We start from the raw sequence: 18,945 nt of genomic DNA, 5'->3' as shown, positions 1-18,945 counted from the left end.
AAATCTGTAAATTTATATTTAATTTTGGGACTGATATAAGGCCAGCTTTAGTGCCTGGTTCATTCAAGTACTTTAACCCATTGAGAATTTGTTACAGTAAATTAAGATAACTAGGAACATAAATAAAATCAAACCACTTGGACAATTTCCAAATATTTTCGAGGACAAACAAAGTTCGGCAGACTGGCAATTAGTTATGTCTGTGTTCGGACAATTTTAATTATGTATCAACTGGCCGTAATTAAAGATTAAACAAGCATCAAACCCAATCAATGTTTACGGTTTCGGATATAATTAAAGGCCTTAATCAATTTTCCTACAGTCCGAGGTGTTACTAATTTTAAGTTTGCCTCGTTTCAAATCCCTGACGTTTCCGTAATTTTCAGGAGCAACGGTCAGCTGCGCAACACACTGAACAAAGCGCGTACCCTCTGGCGGAGCAGCGGCAGCGGAGGCGCGGGCTCCCAGAATCGGCTCTCGCTCGACGGTTCCCTGCCGGGGGACGCGTCGCCCCAAAGCCCGGCAAATCAAGGAAAACTGTCTAGGTGGTTTTCGATACGGCGGGGCAGCAGTCACCAGTACGATGTGGAGGGTGCGGACGGGCAAAAGGTGGCGCCGACCGGCGCCAACAAAATGCCCCTACTGCCTGAGGTGGAGGAAGAAAGCGCCATCGCCTTCCCCAATTGCACCCCACAGCAACGCAGACAGCTGCCCCCGTCATTGCCGCCGCCCCCACCCGATCTGAATCCGAATCAGCAGAAGAGGAGGATGATCGTGGCCCAGATTGTACATACAGAAAATTCTTATATTGCAACCCTTCAAAGACTAGTTCATGTAAGTCAACGTCCATTCAATTACCGAGTACACGTTTTAACGATAAAACTCTTTTAGGACTATAAAAAGCATTTAGAAGAAAGTAATCCCCCAGTTTTAAGCACGTCGAAAATAGCCGTGCTGTTCCATCGACTTCCAGAGATTCTCCAGTGCCATACGTTGTTTAGGATAGCATTGGCGGAGTGCGTGCGAAATTGGGACAAGGAAGAGAAAATCGGAGACGTGTTTGTTGCCTCTTTCTCTAAAGCCATTGTCCTGGACATATACAGCGGGTTCATTAACAATTTTTCCGTTGCCATGGACCTGGCCAAAATGGAGGCCAAACGTAAATCAGCTCTTGCAGACTTTTTTAAGGTAAATTTTGACTTAAAATTCAATCCCCCTTTTGCTATAATTTAAAATTGACTTTTACAGGTGAAACAGATCAGTTCTCATGATCGGTTATCATTTTTCGGACTTATGGTAAAACCTGTTCAAAGGTTCCCCCAGTTTATTCTGTTATTACAGGTAAAAATAATTTTTGTAATAATTATATGTACTTTTATTATCATAAAATTTTTATATTTTAGGACTTGCTGAAGTATACGCCTCAAGGTCATTATGACAGGATGTCCTTACAATTAGCTTTAACCCAGTTAGAATCCTTGGCGGAAATGCTCAATGAGCGAAAACGTGAGGCTGAACAATATCAAGCCTTCAAAGAAATGTTAAGGAACATCAGCGGTAAATTTGCGGCACGTCCTTTAACAGACAATAACAGATTCCTATTGCGAGAAGACAACGTTACTCAAATTGTAAGCATCCTCAGGAAACTAAACCGCATGAATCATGTAACTGTTGTTTATTTATTTTAGGAATATAACCAAACGGGAATGATAACGAAGACGAAAAGTCGTCGACTGCTGCTACTGAACGACTTAGTAGTTTGCGTGTCAGTGGCCTCCAAGTCATCGGATGATTTTGGCGCCAACGAAAGACTGAGTCTCAAGTGGACTTATCCAGTTTCCGAAATAGAAATTCTGGATACTAGTACATCTCCCACTTTGAGTCGTATTCTGACTGCCGGCCATTCCAAAGGTGGAAGCCTAAAATCCAATGGGTCTTTTGAAGGCACTCAACCGCAGGACGCCAACAATCTTTGCAATGAAATGAGTCAATTGATGCATGACTACGAGGTGATGAGTCGAATAAATGATTTGACCGCCCAGTTAAGAGGAACCTACAAAGACATCAACACGGAGAGCACCAGAAGGATTCTGCAACAAATCCAAACCTCAATCCAGCTGAAAGACGAGGAAATGGCTTGGGTGGACTCTTGCTGTCTTCAACTGATGGTCAAAAACAAGGGCAAAGAAGAAACTTACACGTTTCAAACAGATAACCCCTCAATCAAGAAGGAGTGGATAACCGAGCTACGACTGGCGCAACTGGCTTTGGATCCCAGTAATTCACCAGCCTGGGAAGTACCTGAACAGGAACAGAGGCCGTCTACAAAGATGCCACTATTCGTACGAGCACAACCTGTATACTCGTCACAGCATCAAACAGAGGTAAAACAAACCGAATCAAATTTGTTCCAAAGAATCTAATCGGATGGTTTTTTAGGTTCGCTGTGGATGCTATTACTCAATAACATTGCCAAAGCCAACGAAACGGCGCCACCGCCAGCAGAGTTATCTGTGGTTGTGCGTTTCAAACGGAGTGAGCAGTCACATATCAGTTCTAGCTCAACATCATCAACACACGGAGATTCTGAAGGACGTAACCTCGTTCTCCTTGGTGGAAACGCAAGTGACCGCGATGGAATTCGTGAAAGGCTCTTCGTTTTTGGGCCCCAACTTAGCTGCTGACGCAGTCTGGATGGGCACGGTTAGTCGGAAGATAGTACTGTACGCGGCGGACGAACCGGAGAAACAAGAGGAGCTGGGATCGGCGACGGTTTCTGACATAGTCATGCAAATTAAATACCACTGTGATAACGTATACGTAGCACTGGGCAATGGAACTCTTTACGTGTATAGAAAGAATCCCGTCGATGGAGCGTGGATGTTGCAAGAGCCGCAGATTGTTAATCTGGGCACAGATCCGATATCGTGTCTGTTGCCGATAAACCAGTGCATGTATGCGGCCTGTGGCAAGAAGGTTTGGGTGATCAACGGTGCTACTGGAGAAGTGCAGAAAAATTTCACGATCCAGCACGAACATGTCGGAAATGTGAATCTGATGGCTCACAGCGGTATCGGCCTATGGATCTCGCAGAAGAATTCCAGTACAATTTGTTTGTATCACACTGAGACGTTTAAGCATTTGCAGGACATTAACATTGCGTCGATTGTGATGAGGGTTTCCAGTTCGGCTGGCTCGAGGGATACTATCAACAATAACAGAACGCATGTCAGTGTTACGGCATTGTTGGCGTGTAAGGGACTTTTGTGGGTTGGCACCAATGTGGGTAGAACTCTAACTATTCCATTGCCGAGACTAGAGGGTGTTCCGATTATTAGTGGTAGGGTTAATATTTCTTATCACGCACATTTTGGACCGATTACTTTCCTACTGGCACTACAACCAAAGAATTACAATAATAATCTAACGAAAACTTTGTCTAGAGAAAGTAAGGAGGATTCCAAAATCGAACCAGACAGTCTCGAGAACAGTTTCACGGAAAAGGCAGAGAGTGAACGGCCTAAAATGGAAAAACAACTTTCGGATGCTTCCGTTCAAAGCATTTCAGCAAAACTAAAGTACCAATTAACTAGCAGCCCGATAGTATTGCGTCGCAGACGCTCTAAAGACAGTGACATCTCCAGGCTCAGTAAAACGTTGCCCCGAGGCATGGGAACTGGAGGATCAATCTTTTCCACCAGCAGCACCTCCTCACACAGTTCAGGTGACACTTGCAACGTCTACGGTCTGTACGGCGACCTTATGTACGTAAAAGACTACGAAAGGGATGAGAACATCCTCACGGATTCCATGTACGAATCGAGACGTCGCAGCGACCCGGAACTGGCGGCAATTCCCAGCAAAGTCAGCACCCTGGATCGTAGACTAAAAATGAAGGCCAGCAGACCCAGATCGTTGGACTTGTCCAATTGGTCCGTGGACTCGCGATCGTCCAGTCTCTGCACGTCTTCTGGTAGCGAGGAGAGCATGGCGGTAAGGCACGGAATGCACGGCAGGAGCATCTCGAGGAACAATTCGAACGCGAGCAGGCAACTGAACGGTGTTAGTGAGAACAACGTGACGGTGATCGAAAAGGAACCGCAACCGGCACCGACCGCCGTCACGGCCAGCAAGACAAAGACATTAAGCAAGAGCAGTGCGTTCGACAACGGTCGCAGGACTGTAATCACTCTGATGGGCGGTAGGGGTTACGTAAACTGTCGGCCGCCGTGCTGTTCGGCCGACAAGACCAAAACTGTCACGCCTGTCCGGGAGGCGAACAGTAACGATGCCCACATCGTTATCTGGGAGTTGAAATTGTGATTTGATAAGGAAAAGTAACTGTAGAGAAATCTGTGTATTTTAATATAAATGATAAATGTGAATATTTCTATTGTTTTATTTTATAATGTAAACGATGTCATATTGTCTAATTTATTAAAAATTCATGTTTTTTATTTATTTTTTAATGTCATCACAAAAGATATTTTGAGAAACATCAATGTGTACTGTTATATTTTATAATAGTTGTATGTACCTATTATAATAAATTTATTACTGTTCACTGTGTTATATTATTAAAGTAATTATTAAAATGCGTTTTTTATTTAAAAACCTAAAATTAAAATATATAGAAATAGAATTTAAGTAAAAGTCTTTGACTTTCATAAAAAATGTTATTCAAAATTTATTTACATATAAGAGTGAGACTGAACACACCAAGTTATCTATAAAAATTAATAAACAAAAAGTTATCAAAATATATATATATCACTTAGTAAAAAGAGACATAGAAATGTCTTCACAAATATTCAAATCGAATTCAATATATTCACAATTAAGTGATGATAAAACTAAATTCAACTAAAATAACTTATAAATTTTAAAGGAACTAATAAAACTAAGGTTTTATTTGAATTGTGCCTCTAATTAGATTATTAATATAAGTAAGAAGAGACAGAAATGTCTTCACAAATATTCAAATCGAATTCAATATATTCACAATGAAGTGATGATAAAACTAAATTCAACTAAAATAACTTATAAATTTTAAAGGAACTAATAAAATTAATATTTAATTTGAATTGTGCCTCTAATTACATTATTAATATTAAAACAATTATTAATATTAAAACATTAAAGATTACAGCAATCTATTTTAATTATTTTAGAGATCTTGGAGAACTAAAAAAATTGTAAAGCATGGAAACATTTATGTGCAGATAAATTGTCAAGTTTTTAGGCCCAAAACCAAACCTGCAGGATGATTTTTGAGGTATAAAAATTGAAAAAATATACTTGCAAATTATTTATAGAAAATCTAACTACATCTCTAGATCAGACACACCCTGAAATGGGTATATACCAAATTTCATAAAAAATTATCACAATTCTGTAGAAAAATTAAAAATTATATTCTTGTTAGGAATTTATTTTTAATTTTAATTAAGTAGTCTCTGGAATAAACTACTAAAAATAGCACAAAATATTTTACTTTTCAAAAATATTAGAACAATACTAATAATATTATATTCATACTAATACTCTTTTTTATTTCCTCCAACCCACCATTCAATTCAATAAATTTAAAAGTATAATATTATTAGTACAATATTCTAATACTGTTGATAAATAAGATAGATTGTACTATTTTTAAAAATTAAAAAATAAAATTTTGAGCCAAAAAACAAGTCGTGTCCATAAATACATATCTTCATGCTTTACAACTGAAAAAATCGGACAAAAAATACAAACTGTATGAAGGAGTCCCGTTTTCAAATGGGCCCCACTGTATAATTGTATATATTTATAAACTGTATTTCATATAAATGTATTATTGTACAGGGTGGCCAAATAATCAAGGGTTGAACCTATTATTTGAATTGGTAAAAAATATTTTTTTATTAAACTAGCCCTTACCAGAAATTTGGAAAATATTTTTAAGTTTCTAAGACGACTTACTTGGGAACTTTATTCCACTGATTATTTATATTGAGAACTAGACATAGTCCTTTAATATTTGGCCACCGGATATATTAAGGTAATCAACAACTACGGATTATGTGTAAATAAATTTTATGAAAAATAAAATTTATGTACACGTGATGTAACTACTTACTCTGGTCAAATGTCCTATATTTTTTGTACCTGAATACTGAACATTTCTTTGGTACCAGCTAGTTGGAATTAATTGTTTGTGAGTGATGAAAGCACGAAAATTCGAACTTTTTATCAAACACGATGTCGCAATGTCACTTGTTTTTATGACCAACAGTTACTTACTTGTGTTCAATGAATTGCAAATTTTGAGTGTTTCGAGCTACAAACTTATTAATTTTGTAGAAAATAGCAAGTGAAGGACCGGTAATATAAGAGGTTAAGCGCATAAACGACGCCCTGAAGCAACAGGTTAAATGATTACCAACGTTGCTCGACGTATGCGATGATTAAATTTATTTCTTTAAAGACAACGCAAATTATCAAATTTTTGTTATTATTTTGTATCCTCTAGTCTGGATTAACTATATAATTAATATTAATAAATACAATCGTGTAAAGTAAATTTGTAAACTGGGTTGCCTACGCGTAAATCTCTTCGTTTCGACACCAGCCGATGTGTTGTTTTGGGGCGTCCAGTTTGTTTCTGCAGTGGCAACGAGTGGCGTGCGGTGCAGCTTTACCCGACAAATCCGAACTACGGTCCATTCGCAGCATCCGCCATATTCTAAACAAACATGGTCGGCCTGTGATCGCGGGTATTTGCGTTACGTTCTTCCCCCGTGACGACTTATCTTATCGGTGCTTTTGTGCTGTTCATCGATTCGAGTTATCCAGATTGCCGTTCGAACAGGTAAGCGAACCCGATTGCGGTGCCCATTTAAACGTCGACAGGTTAAAGTTAACAAGCATCCAGTGTATCAAAACAAACACGGAGATTCGCCGAGATTGTTTCGAATTGTAAGGTGCCCAGTGTCCACGGTTTGGACTTAATTTACACTCGGTGTCCCACTTTTGTTTGTTTATGGAATAATTTGTTTGCGTTGGCGCTCGATCTGGGTTCGTGTTTACGTGCCCTTTAATTCGTCCGGCGGCGGCCGTGTATCGCGTTGACGTAGGTCGCAATTCGACACCCCTCGAAGAACGTGTGTGACGCTAATGTCAATATACGGGCGACATTGACAAATCACTATTAGGGGCATGTTCGAGAGGAAATATTTATGAGTCATCAATTATCGACCGCATCCCATATGACCAGACGCATGTGAACCGTTTGGGTTGAGGGGAAACATTGAACAAAGTGAAAAGTCTCGAAATGGGTTGCTTTGTACTTGGGACTTGCCTCTTTAGGTCAAGGACTTTAACGATTTAAATGATGACATTTAGATTTGGCTTACACATAAATAAATTGAAAAATATAGTTAAGTTTAAAATAACATACCTCTATTTTTGTCCTATTAGACACGATTGCGGTTAGCTATTCAATTATTTAGCAATAACAAATGTTGCTTCTAATTTATGGCATTATTAATGATCTGATATGTATGACATATGTCATTGGATACACATTCAATTAAAATTTATTAAATAACTTGCTAATTTATACTTATATTATAAATCAAGAGCAGAAATGATTTTAAATTAACTAATCATTATATTAATAAGAATTTGCAGTGACTTTACTGGTTTTAAAATGTTCTTTTAAATTATTTAGTTTAAAATTACATACCTTAAGATCCTTAATCAGTTTACGTCAACTTTAATTGAAACTTTTGTAAGACTTTCTGAGTACTGAGTAAGTCGATTAAAGGAAATGTCACTATTTGCTTTTTCTATTAACCAATGAGAATTTATCAAAAGCAACTAGATATATGTATGATTGTTTGTGCTTCTCTTTATTTTGTTTCTAGTAGACTCTAAATACAAAGTACATAATGAATGAGTTGAGGCTTTTACAACCATATTTGTTGACATACATTTCATTTTTCGGGTTTTGAACCGTCGTTTACTGAAATTATTCTCTGACGTTTTGTCAATATTTTCAATGATTGACAATTGAACATAGAACAATTTAATGTTTTATAATAAGAATATATTTATCAATTTCTGTTTACAGCAATCAAAAGAACTTTAAAAAATGTTAAAAAAGTTTTTTTCAATATAGTAGAAAATTATGTAATTATTTATTATTTTACTTGTATATAGACTACAAAACAAAGATGGGACATTTTATGATATTTTAGTATTAAAATTTGAAATTTCATAATGTTTGAATTAAATTTACCAGCTCAATCTGGTTTTCACATCTAATAACACTCCGAACAACAATTATATGCATGTTTATGTGGTTTTTTATTATTCAAATATATTACGGGCTGTATAAGATCATGACAAAATATAAATACAATTCAATTGAAATAACAATTAATATACTATCATATTATATATGGATACTATTTGTATTTACTTAAATATCAATATACTTGATTTTTATCATTATTTGAATTGTTTACATCATTGTCATCATTAATTTCAACAATACTTAGACTTTTTGTACTTTCAATTATTTCATTTTGTTCTAAAAAAGATACAATAGTCTTATGGTTACTAAAGTAAGAAATGAAAATGTTTGGTTCAAATTTCGATTGTCGTTTTATATTTTGTAGTACTGAGTTTTTGATCATTGCACATGGTCATTCAAATAATAATCAAACAAAAACATTATTTCAACAATGCATAGTATATAAACATTGAACTTTTCACTAAATTCATTCAATATCACTTATAAAATATACACAATATTATACGTCAGCTGTATAGCTACAGATATGCTGCTATAAGCATGTTGGTGACGCGAAGATTTTCCCATACCAAAAAGTGCCCAACGGGGCTAAAGAAGTTTTCACTTCAAAAAAATTATTCATAGAATGGCACCGAAGATTTTTATGCATAATAAAACATCAAAAAGGGCCACTTAATAAAAAGAGTATAAACATTATATATAAAGAATTTGAAGGTGGGACAATTTAATGTATTGTAGTAGAAATATTGTCAAACATTTCAGTTTTTTCTCCATAGTAGATCACCAAAAAGAGCTACTTTTTAATTATCTTATGAATTATACTTCTTTATTTATTTTATTTCATTTGTGATTGATTCCAAATACATAATACAGTATTTATTATTTTATTTGTAAATGGACTTACAAACTAAAGACAATTTTTTAAGTGAAACAATTCAATGTATTGTAGTATGAATATTAGAATCATTTCCTGTTTATGACAATCAAAAAAACTCCCATCATAAAATGACAATGAAATTTTTTCGATACTGTAGAACACAAAAATCGACGGAATTTTATTACAGGAAATACCATTGATGCACGTTCAGTATCACGACCAAGTGCAATTTACATTAACCAATGAAAAAGTTATTGCAGTTTAAAATTGCCATATTTGCGACCCAGTTGGTTTTATGTTCCCGATACGAATTTATGAGTTTTCTTAGATAGCGCCGCAGTAAAACATTTTTCAAATACAGATTTCACAATGGACGGTAATAATAGTTCATTTCACCTATTTATTGGAACAAATCGTGGGAATGTTTTGTACGTTTTTGCCGACAAAAATCACCGACCATACAAACTCATGGTATGCAAATGGAACTAAATTTGGAACGGTTTAAAGTCGAAACAATGCCTCGTTCCCATATAATGCTTTTTTATGGGAACACGTCGCAATTAATCCAGTCACACACATTTGTTTATGTCTCCACTTGCACTTCCTAGATTATGGACGATCGCCGACGCAGTAAAACAAAGATAATGGATTCGATGTGTTTATTTTATATCCACGTAGGACCATCATAAAAAGCGGTCGTTAAGATTTCCGCTGATACACCGAAATAACTCCATTATCGCCCCCAACCCCCTCCGATTCGATCGAGGCCGATATTTAGCATTCAAAACCGGCTCGAAAGCAGTTTTGAATGAAAATACGGAACGCCCGCCCTATTAATTTAATATCGGAAACCTGGTTTAGTATAAACAACCCCGAATAAGCCCGGACGAGATTAGAACGGGCCGGAACATAAATTCGAGAACAGATGCGACGCTTCGATTGCGCCGACAATAAAAACTTTGTTTATAGGAAAAAGCACGCGAATTTACATGGGACTCCGGTAATGGCGACTGATTGTTGAATTAAAATCGGCCTCGGTCGATGGAACACGTAATGCCGGGCACGAATGACACGAATGTGATTCACTTTCGTTCGATGGCAAAATTTTGGGTGTAGTTTCGAGAAAGTTCGAACAACCTGTTTGCCACTTAAATGTTTTTACTATTTGTGAGTATCGAACTAGAATTTGATACCGAACTGGTGTCGTATAACTAATAAACGAGTCGAGACAGCAAATTACATCACTGTGTCAAGGCTGTTACTTTATATGCTGCACCTGTCTCTTTAAAAATGCTAGGGTAACGTTAATTATACATGGTTGACGGGATTTTGTAATTTAGGCAGTCTTCAGTTAGTAAGGAGGACCGGAAGTTAATGTGGCTTTCTTACATTAAATTCAAGTGAATCATTTTTGATAAGTCTTTAATTTTAATCTGTACATATAAATAAAATTGGAGTGTCTGTTTGTAATATTTTAGAAAAATAAAGTAATGCTGCAATGTCCAAGTACTGTCCAGTACCACGCGCAGCTCACGGGCATGTATCTTTTAATAAAATGATTACGTCTTTTAGTTATTTCTTACGTTTTTAGTAATTTTTTGGGAATCCAGGAAGAATTACAATTATTTATTTTTACTTTTTTAATGATTTTTCAGGAAATTAGTATTAGTAAAATAATAAAAATCCATAAAGTTATTAAAGTGAAACTATATAATTTAATCAGTATGAATTTAATCGTATGGATCCTGTCCTATAGATTTTAATTGTATGGAAATTGATCGTATGGATTTTGATCGTATGGGAAATAATCGTATGGAATTAGATCCTATGGAAAATGATCATATGGATTTTTATCGTATGGAAAATGATCGTATGGATTTTTTATCATATGGAAAATGATCGTATGGATTTTAATCGTATGGAAAATGATCGTACGGATTTTAATAGTATGAAAAATGATCGTATTGATTTTGATAGTATGGAAAATGATCGTATGGATTTTGATCGTACGGATTTTCATTGTATGGAAAATAATCGTACGGATTTTAATCATATGGAAAATGATCGTATGGAATTTGTTCGTATGGAATTAGGTCACTACGTTTTTAGTAATTTTTCACGTTTTTAATGAATTTTTGAGATTTTAGTAGTTTTTTACGTTTTTAGTAAATTTTTACGTTTTTCGTAACATCGTTATAGATATATCGTAATGTAGCAATTAATGCACCCAAGAAATTTCGAAAGTATGGCTCATTAGTATTTACTACTCATACGGGAAATTTTCTTAGAAACTAAATTGTTCGAGATGTCCAAAATTTCTTCCAATTTTGCTTTCACAAGAAATTTATTTCACAATAATTTTCACATGAAATTTTTATAATCAAAAATTTTTTCGTTATAGAAGTGTAATAAACAGCTTGTTAATAATATAACCACCCTCATTATCAACAACCTTTTGGCAACTAGTGTGGAAATTTTCTATTCCAGGCAAATGAAAATCAAGTTGTTTTTGATTTGGATATCATCCAAATTTTCAAATTATTTGCCATCAAGAAAATGTCCTACGGATCGGAATAAATGGAAATCCGAGGGTTCAATATCGGATGAGTATGGTGGGTGAGGTAGTACCTCTCATCCCAATTCATTAAGTCCAGGTTTCAGCATTTCAAAGAGAACAATTCATCAAATATTCCACCAAATACACAAAAGAGTCTTTCTGAGATGCAAACCCAGTTATGTAGTACTTTATAGTGATTCATTTGGAAAGAGCCACTACCTTTTGCGTTTTGGATTACTATATAAACTCCATATTTCGTTTCCAGTGAACAATTAAAAACCGTTTCTGTATGGTGTCGTTGAAGCGATACGTTGCCTGTGATGGATCGGTCGGCTTTGTTCTCTTCGGACAGATTACAGAGGACCCAAACACCTGCTCTGTTTAATTTTCCAATTTGCTGTATGGTCCACTAAGGTTGGTTAAAGATATTTAACAGTTCTTTGATTGTTTGACATGAATTTCTGGTCTTAGTATGTCGTTGTCTAATGTGGTTAGTCTTCCTTATTGATTGTAGTCAGAGAGATCAGAATTTGGTAAATCATCTTTGGTATTTACAAATGTCTAATACACTTGGATAAACATCGCAAATGTTTAGAGGTTTCAGGTTCTTCTTGAACTTTTCAAAGCATCTTTTTTTGAAAAATCAATGAGAAGAACTACGTGCTTCTTCAACTTGTTAAATATTTCTATATTGTAATTGAACCTTATAATAATCTGACAAGTTCATTGTAAATTATTTAAATTAACATAATCCTGTCTGCTCTGTCATGGTCAGCTTATTAACACATATAATAGTTTATTAATGTTAAAAAATGTTTTTCTCCTAATAATTTTATAATTAATGTTCTCTTATTAAAGGCCTTATCAGAAATTAACGCCTATTTAGTTTCTCCTTTCTTTCATTTTGAAATCTACCAGTTTTCTTTTATTATATTTAATACAAAAAACCAATTTTAATATTTTTCTGTTTGGTTTACGCTTCTCTTATTTGGAACAATAACTTCTTTTCTTTATACACTTTAGAAACAAGTGAATCATATTTTGTCATTATTTTTAAAGATTACTTACTCCAATATTTTCTAATATCAATTAAAAAGTCACAAAGGAATGCGACAAAGTAACAAATTCTACTTTAGATGAGATTCCTTTCCGAAAATTTTTTACACTGAACAAAGATTAATTTCACGTAAATATGCCCCTGTTGCCGACCCTCCCATACCGTCACAGCTGTCGGCGACCTGAGCGATCCGCCGAGGGAAAACACGGATTGTTGGTTGCCGGCAGAAACAGGTGCATAATGAATCAGACGTGAGAGCCGACACGAAAGGATCATTATATTCAGGAACAGGTGAACGGGCCGCGAGATTTCGGCGTATGCTAATCTGGACGTCGGGGATCGTGCCACGAACATAATGGAGGGCGCAACTGTCTTCGTGCAACTTTCTGAACGTTGCACCGTAATGGATTGATGCGTTTTCCCCCGGGGACGTCCCATAAATTCGTTCCCGTCTTCCTGTCGTGCGTAATCCTCTCGTGTATTTAAAAAATATCACTGCCCAGGCCCAAACAAATCCGCCTGTATTAATCTCGGTCCCCCTTGTCACGAGGACGTAAATCATAATGTTCTATTCATGTTTCCCATTGGTCTCGTTACGAAGAAAAAAGTGCATGCATATAAATGACCCGTATAATTCATTTTCTATTCATAAAAATCATGTTAAACAATCTGTTAATGCTCGAACGATTAAGACGTGTCACGCAGTTGGTGGTGTTAGTATGCTGGAATTATAGGGGTCAAAGTAGGAAGGGCGTTTCTAGTGTGGTGTCTTAAATTAATTAGGAAACGGTTAATTGGTCGTTAAACCTCAGCCATTCCAGGAACTGCTGGTATGTCGGTAAACATTTTATGAAGCAGTAAAAATCCGGTCGCACACAATGATACACTTTGTGGTGGAAATTTAATTCATTCAACCCTCGAATATTTTGTAATGCTGTTATTTGATTGTCAACTATTAGTTTATTAAAAGTCCTTGGAGGGTGCTGTAAATTCCTTAAGCATCGCCCCATCATACCCCACACATGTTCCATTGGGGAAAGGTCTGAAGATCGGGTGTCCAAAGCAGTAAATTTACATGGGAGGATTCTAGGAAGTTTAATATATTCCTGGCAATATATAAATAATAAATTAGTCCCAGATCTCTTCTTATGTAGGGATGAAAATAAGGCTTCAAAACGTAATCCACATATAGCTGAGACGTCATATTACCACTAATGAAAACTGAAGGTAACCTGCTACCATAAGCAATAACATGCCCACGCAAAAGCATGATTCATCACTAAATACAATGTGATTCCATTCCTCATCTCACTGTTGACGTTCCATATACTAGTGACTACGTTGGCTCATAAGGGTGATCAACTCCTAGGCCAAAAGGCCTTTTATGGTAAACAGATCGAATACCAATTGGGGTATCTTCATCGGCAAAAAATTCCTCAGCAATCATTCGCGTTGAATTCATCCTGTCCCTTAGGATCAATAATCTGAGACGACGGTCTTGTGGCACTATGGTAGCTCTGGGTCTTCCAGCATGTCTTGCTCTACCTCTTCCACCCTCTTCACTCATTGACTGCCAAGTATTATAATACTCTTATTTCTTTTCAAACGGAATTGGCTAAAATTATTTTTTCTTCGTACTCTGGGCATGTTAAACATTTTAGTATAAATTACAACATAAAACAAACTGTGACAAAAACTACACGCTTGTTTGAGATCTCTTAAAGATTTGAAGAAAAAAGAACAAAAAAAACGACATACGTTTTCCTTCAAATTTCAAATCATTTCTTACTCCAATAAGTAGTTATACCGTATCAAAAATGATGAGTGTGTCTACTCGCATATTGAGACGGAACATCAATACCCCTTTGTAAACAAAAAGGAAAGATATACATGCAATTATGTGGGCGGGCCGAACTGACTGGAGGGGATCATTTGGTTTTGCTGCGTTTAGCATGCGGTTCGTCTCCGCAGACGTTGTTTTTAGTATATTTTATTTAATTTTTGGGATACATTTTTATTTTGAAAAAAGTAGTTTATTTTTAGAATACTTATTTTTGTTTTCGATATACCCTCAAAAAATATTTCATTTTACAGATTGAAAATTATACAAAGTTACGGAATTTAAATGGAGCATCCGAAGAACTCTAACTACATCCCTACGCATACGGAGAGTTACTAAATGCATTCGCAAAGATTAATTTACATTGTGCGCCGGCGCGCACCAGCACGGCGCATTGTCTCTGAGAGTAGGGATTCTTACTACCGGGCAAAACTTTTCTCTCTTTGTCGTGCATCCATCTCTTACAACATCCAGACACGAAGAGCATTTTTCGTACGGTATACCAAATTTTATGAAAATATGAGTTCTGGGTATTTTTTTACAGCTAGTAAAAAATAAAAAAATAAAAATTAAGCAAAACTGATAGAAAGTAAAGTCTTATTTAAAACAGAAAAGCACATAAGAATATGATTTAGGTTCAGTAGTAACGAAAAAAACCAATTGAAAAGAACAAAATAATAACTAGGAGTGGTTTTTTACAAATAAATGTAATTGAAAATGTTTAGCAATTTTGTGTTGCTGAATACAGTGCATAATAAAAAGGGTAAATATCCAGGCAAACTATTCTACTTTTATCAAACTCACTTAATTGGCTAAAATTATTTTTTCTTCGTACTCTAGACATTTTACATATTTTGGTATAAATTACTAAACAAACTGTGACAAAAACTACACGCTTGTTTGAGATACCTTAAAGATTTGAAGAAAAAAGAACAAAGAAACGACAATACGTTTCCCTTCAAATTTTCATCATTCTCATCATTTCTTATTCCAATAGGTACTTCTATACCAAATTTGATGAAATTATTTTAATTTCTTTTGGGTATTTTTTTACAGTTAGTATAAAATGAAAACGCTTATAAAAATTATTAAAAACTGATAAAAAGAAGGAGTAAAATCTTATTTAAAACAAAAAATTACATAAAAATAAATTAAACCAATAAAATCAAGACAAAATAGAACAAAAATTTTTATTTAATTTTGCCGTTGAGCAATAATTTTGGGAATTGTGAAAATGAAGAATTACTTTGTTGCACTTTAATTATCACGGCGTAACACAATTAATGAACCTTGAATTAAAATGGTTGACACTTCTGTGTTTGGTTTTCTACAAATAAACGTAAATGAAAATGTTTAGCAGTTTTGTGTTGCTGAAAACGGTACATAATAAAAAGAGTAAATACACAAATTGAATCAGAATATCGAGAGGAAGCTTTTAAGGCAACTACATTTGCAATTTATGATTCCAGAAAATGTACATTAATGAGGAAGTTACAAATTTTCCAAATGACGAAATATGGTATATTTGTGTCCAGTAGAAGCCTAAATCTAATAACAATTTAATGTAAATTTAAAAACAATAAATGTAATTTAATTTTTAAAAATATTTTCATTAAGGCAATAGTTCTCGTTTTTTATGCTTTTTTAAATTTTTAATTATTGAAATTATTATATACATGTTATATGATGTTTATTGTATTTCCTGTTATTGTTGTGTCTACTATGCAACTGGTCAATATCATTTTATTCTTTCAAAAATTGGGTACTTATTTATTTTTCAATGAACAAAATTCTGTGTGAATTTAAATCGATTATTTACTAGCGGTGTTTTGATTATTACAATTATTAAACTATTGGTTGAAGTAAAACTGTAAGAAACAATATTTAGCGTTACCAAAATCGAGAAAAATAAGAAGAGAAAGCTTAGAGTTTACTGATATAAGTTAAGTTATAAATAAGTTAATCGTTTTTCGTAGTATTAAAAAAAAGTTGGATAATTCGAATGTCAAAACACTATCCAATCGTGAACTAAAATTTTAACCAACCTGATGGAACTAGGTTCAAACACTGTCGGAAGATGTTAGCTAAAGTGTAAACGCTTATAAAAATTAAGAAAAAGTGATAAAAAGACGGAGTAAAATCTTATTTAAAACAAAGAGGTACATAAAAATATGCTTCAGGTTCAGTAGTAAGAGAAAAACCAATGGATAAGAAAAAAATAATAACCAGGAGTGTAAACAATAAATTAAACCAATAAAATCTAGACAAAATAGAACAAAAAATCGATTTGCCACTAAGAGAGAATGGTACGTGATCGGAAAGACCGCGGCACAACGCCCCCAATAAAACAAGCCCAAAGACAAACACACTTCGGCCGAATCCGTCGGAACAGATTCCGCTCCAAATTCGCACAATGGAGGCGTTAATTTTCAATGGTCCGGTACTGCCTCACCGACGTCAACGCATTAACGCGCCTTCGTCAGTCCGGACTTTTCCTTTCGCTCCGATTTCTATCTGGTCCGTTCCGTCCGTCGTGACATTAAAATCGTGACCGGGCCCGTCGAGGTTGTTAAACCGCGTCCGCGAACCGACACGCCGTTTTTCGTTTTAAGTTTGTTGCCGCCGAGAGTTTGTTTATGTTTTGCGGCCGTGTGTGAAAACTGCCTTGTTTTATTCGGGTGGCGTGCAATTTCTTCTTGGCCGTGTGTGTGTGTGTTAATAATAAAATAGTGCACGCTCCCAACTTTTGCCCGAGTTCTCAGTCTTTATTTAAGCTGTTTATGGTGGCAAGTAAGTCTGGAAGTTTACCGTTTTGCGGTGTTTTCGGAAGTTTTTGTCTCTCGCGTGTCTCGGAATATACGTGAGTTATAAACATTCGCGTTGTTGTTTTGTTATATTATTTTGAGCTTTCGGTGGGATTTAATGTATGCACATGTTAATCTGGTCTTTAATGTTCAGACGTTAATTAATCCGGTTGAACCGTATTAAATGTGCTAATTGACTGATCTCGGTTAATCGTTTTGATCGCAACCTACCTCACCGTTTATGTGATTCATGTCGTTAATAATAATTGTGGACTAGTTGGAGGTCGTTGACTAAATTTGATCGTCAGTACTACATGGTTATAATGCAGATAATACTCCTACCTACTGAATATTATTCAATTTCCATCACGGTTATGTTTTAAATGAGCTAATTAGTCATGTGCCACATTTTCTATTTGTGGTTTTCAGTTATTTCCACAAAATGATTCACTGACCACTGATTAATTTACTTTACAATTATGCTTTATGAACAAAGAAATGACTGATAGCGTGTGGCATTAATTAATTACTAAATTTTCCAGGAATGTTTGATAGTAAAAAGGTCACAAACAACAACAAGGCAATAACCATTTATGTAGCACAGACCTTATTTATAATGGAAATCCTCCGTGGATCTATATTTAAAATTGACTGACAGATTTAGATTTACTTCATCGGTGGTCCAAACTGAATCCCCGGAACGTGATGAACGGTTTAATAATAAGCGACGGAATTTAAATTTAATTTCGCCGTTGAGCAATAATTTAGGAATTGTGAAAATGAAGAATTACTTTGTTGCACTTTAATTATCACGGCGTAACACAATTAATGAACCCTGAATTAAAATGGTTGACACTTCTGTGTTTGGTTTTTTACAAATAAATGTAATTGAAAATGTTTAGCAGTTTTGTGTTGCTGAAAACAGTGCATAATAAAAAGGGTAAATACACAAATTGAATCAGAATATTGAGTGGAAGCTTTTAAGGCAACTACATTTGCAATTTATGATTCCGGAAAATGTACATTAATGAGGAAGATACAAGTTTTCCAAATAACGAAATATGGTATATTTGTGCCCAGTAGAAGCATAAATCTAATAACAATTTAATGTAAATTTAAAAAAAAAAAAATAAATGTAATTTAATTTTTCAAAATATTTGCATTAAGACAATAGTTCTCATCTTTTATGTTTTTTTAAAATTTTAATTATTGAAATATATCAAAGATATGAGTTGTACTATTTACATTGGATACCAGTTTATTGTAATTTCTGTTATTGTGTCTATTATGCAACTGGTCAATCTCATTTTATTCTTTCAAAAATTCCATAATTATTTATCTTTCAATAATATTAATTTTACTTTATTGTGTTTCATTGCTATCTGTGAATTGAAATCGATTATTTATTTATTTACTAGCGGTGTTTCGCTTATTACAATTTTTAAATATTGGTCGAAATAAAAATGTAAGAAAAATATTCAGTGTTACCAAAATTGAGAAAAATAAGAAGA

At 34.8% G+C, this 18,945-nt stretch overlaps 3 protein-coding genes across 7 annotated transcripts in view; 2 read left to right on the top strand and 1 right to left on the bottom strand.

The window, feature by feature from the left end:
• The window catches only part of LOC109600839 (rho guanine nucleotide exchange factor 10), a 154,185-nt gene extending 149,590 nt beyond the window's left edge, over positions 1–4,595 (top strand). For all 4 annotated transcript variants that reach the window (XM_049968152.1, XM_049968151.1, XM_020017033.2 and 1 more), the window contains 6 exons: positions 387–834; positions 892–1,188; positions 1,249–1,341; positions 1,404–1,628; positions 1,689–2,384; positions 2,440–4,595. In XM_049968152.1, the coding sequence (XP_049824109.1) occupies positions 387–834; positions 892–1,188; positions 1,249–1,341; positions 1,404–1,628; positions 1,689–2,384; positions 2,440–4,323 (3,643 nt within the window). In that variant the 3' untranslated portion in view covers positions 4,324–4,595. The remainder of the gene's footprint in view (positions 1–386; positions 835–891; positions 1,189–1,248; positions 1,342–1,403; positions 1,629–1,688; positions 2,385–2,439) is intronic.
• LOC109600840 (cyclin-T2) overlaps positions 1–6,297 on the bottom strand; it is a 48,269-nt gene extending 41,972 nt beyond the window's left edge. The window contains exon 1 of the mRNA XM_020017034.2: positions 6,283–6,297. The gene's annotated coding sequence lies outside the window, so the exon portion shown is untranslated. The remainder of the gene's footprint in view (positions 1–6,282) is intronic.
• Positions 6,298–6,516: 219 nt separating this feature from the next.
• Positions 6,517–18,945, top strand: part of LOC109603081 (transmembrane protein 47) — a 143,936-nt gene continuing 131,507 nt past the window's right edge. Inside the window, exon 1 of one of the 2 annotated variants that reach the window (XM_049968167.1) lies at positions 6,517–6,850. The gene's annotated coding sequence lies outside the window, so the exon portion shown is untranslated. Of the gene's footprint in view, positions 6,851–17,102; positions 17,421–18,945 lie in introns of those variants that run through there. The other variant, XM_049968168.1, reaches the window with a different exon arrangement.

This window comes from Aethina tumida, chromosome 5, assembly GCF_024364675.1.
Source record: "Aethina tumida isolate Nest 87 chromosome 5, icAetTumi1.1, whole genome shotgun sequence".
NCBI classification, from domain to species: domain Eukaryota; kingdom Metazoa; phylum Arthropoda; class Insecta; order Coleoptera; family Nitidulidae; genus Aethina; species Aethina tumida.
Note: the sequence above shows the minus strand (reverse complement) of the source record. Positions and strands in the feature narration are given on the sequence as shown.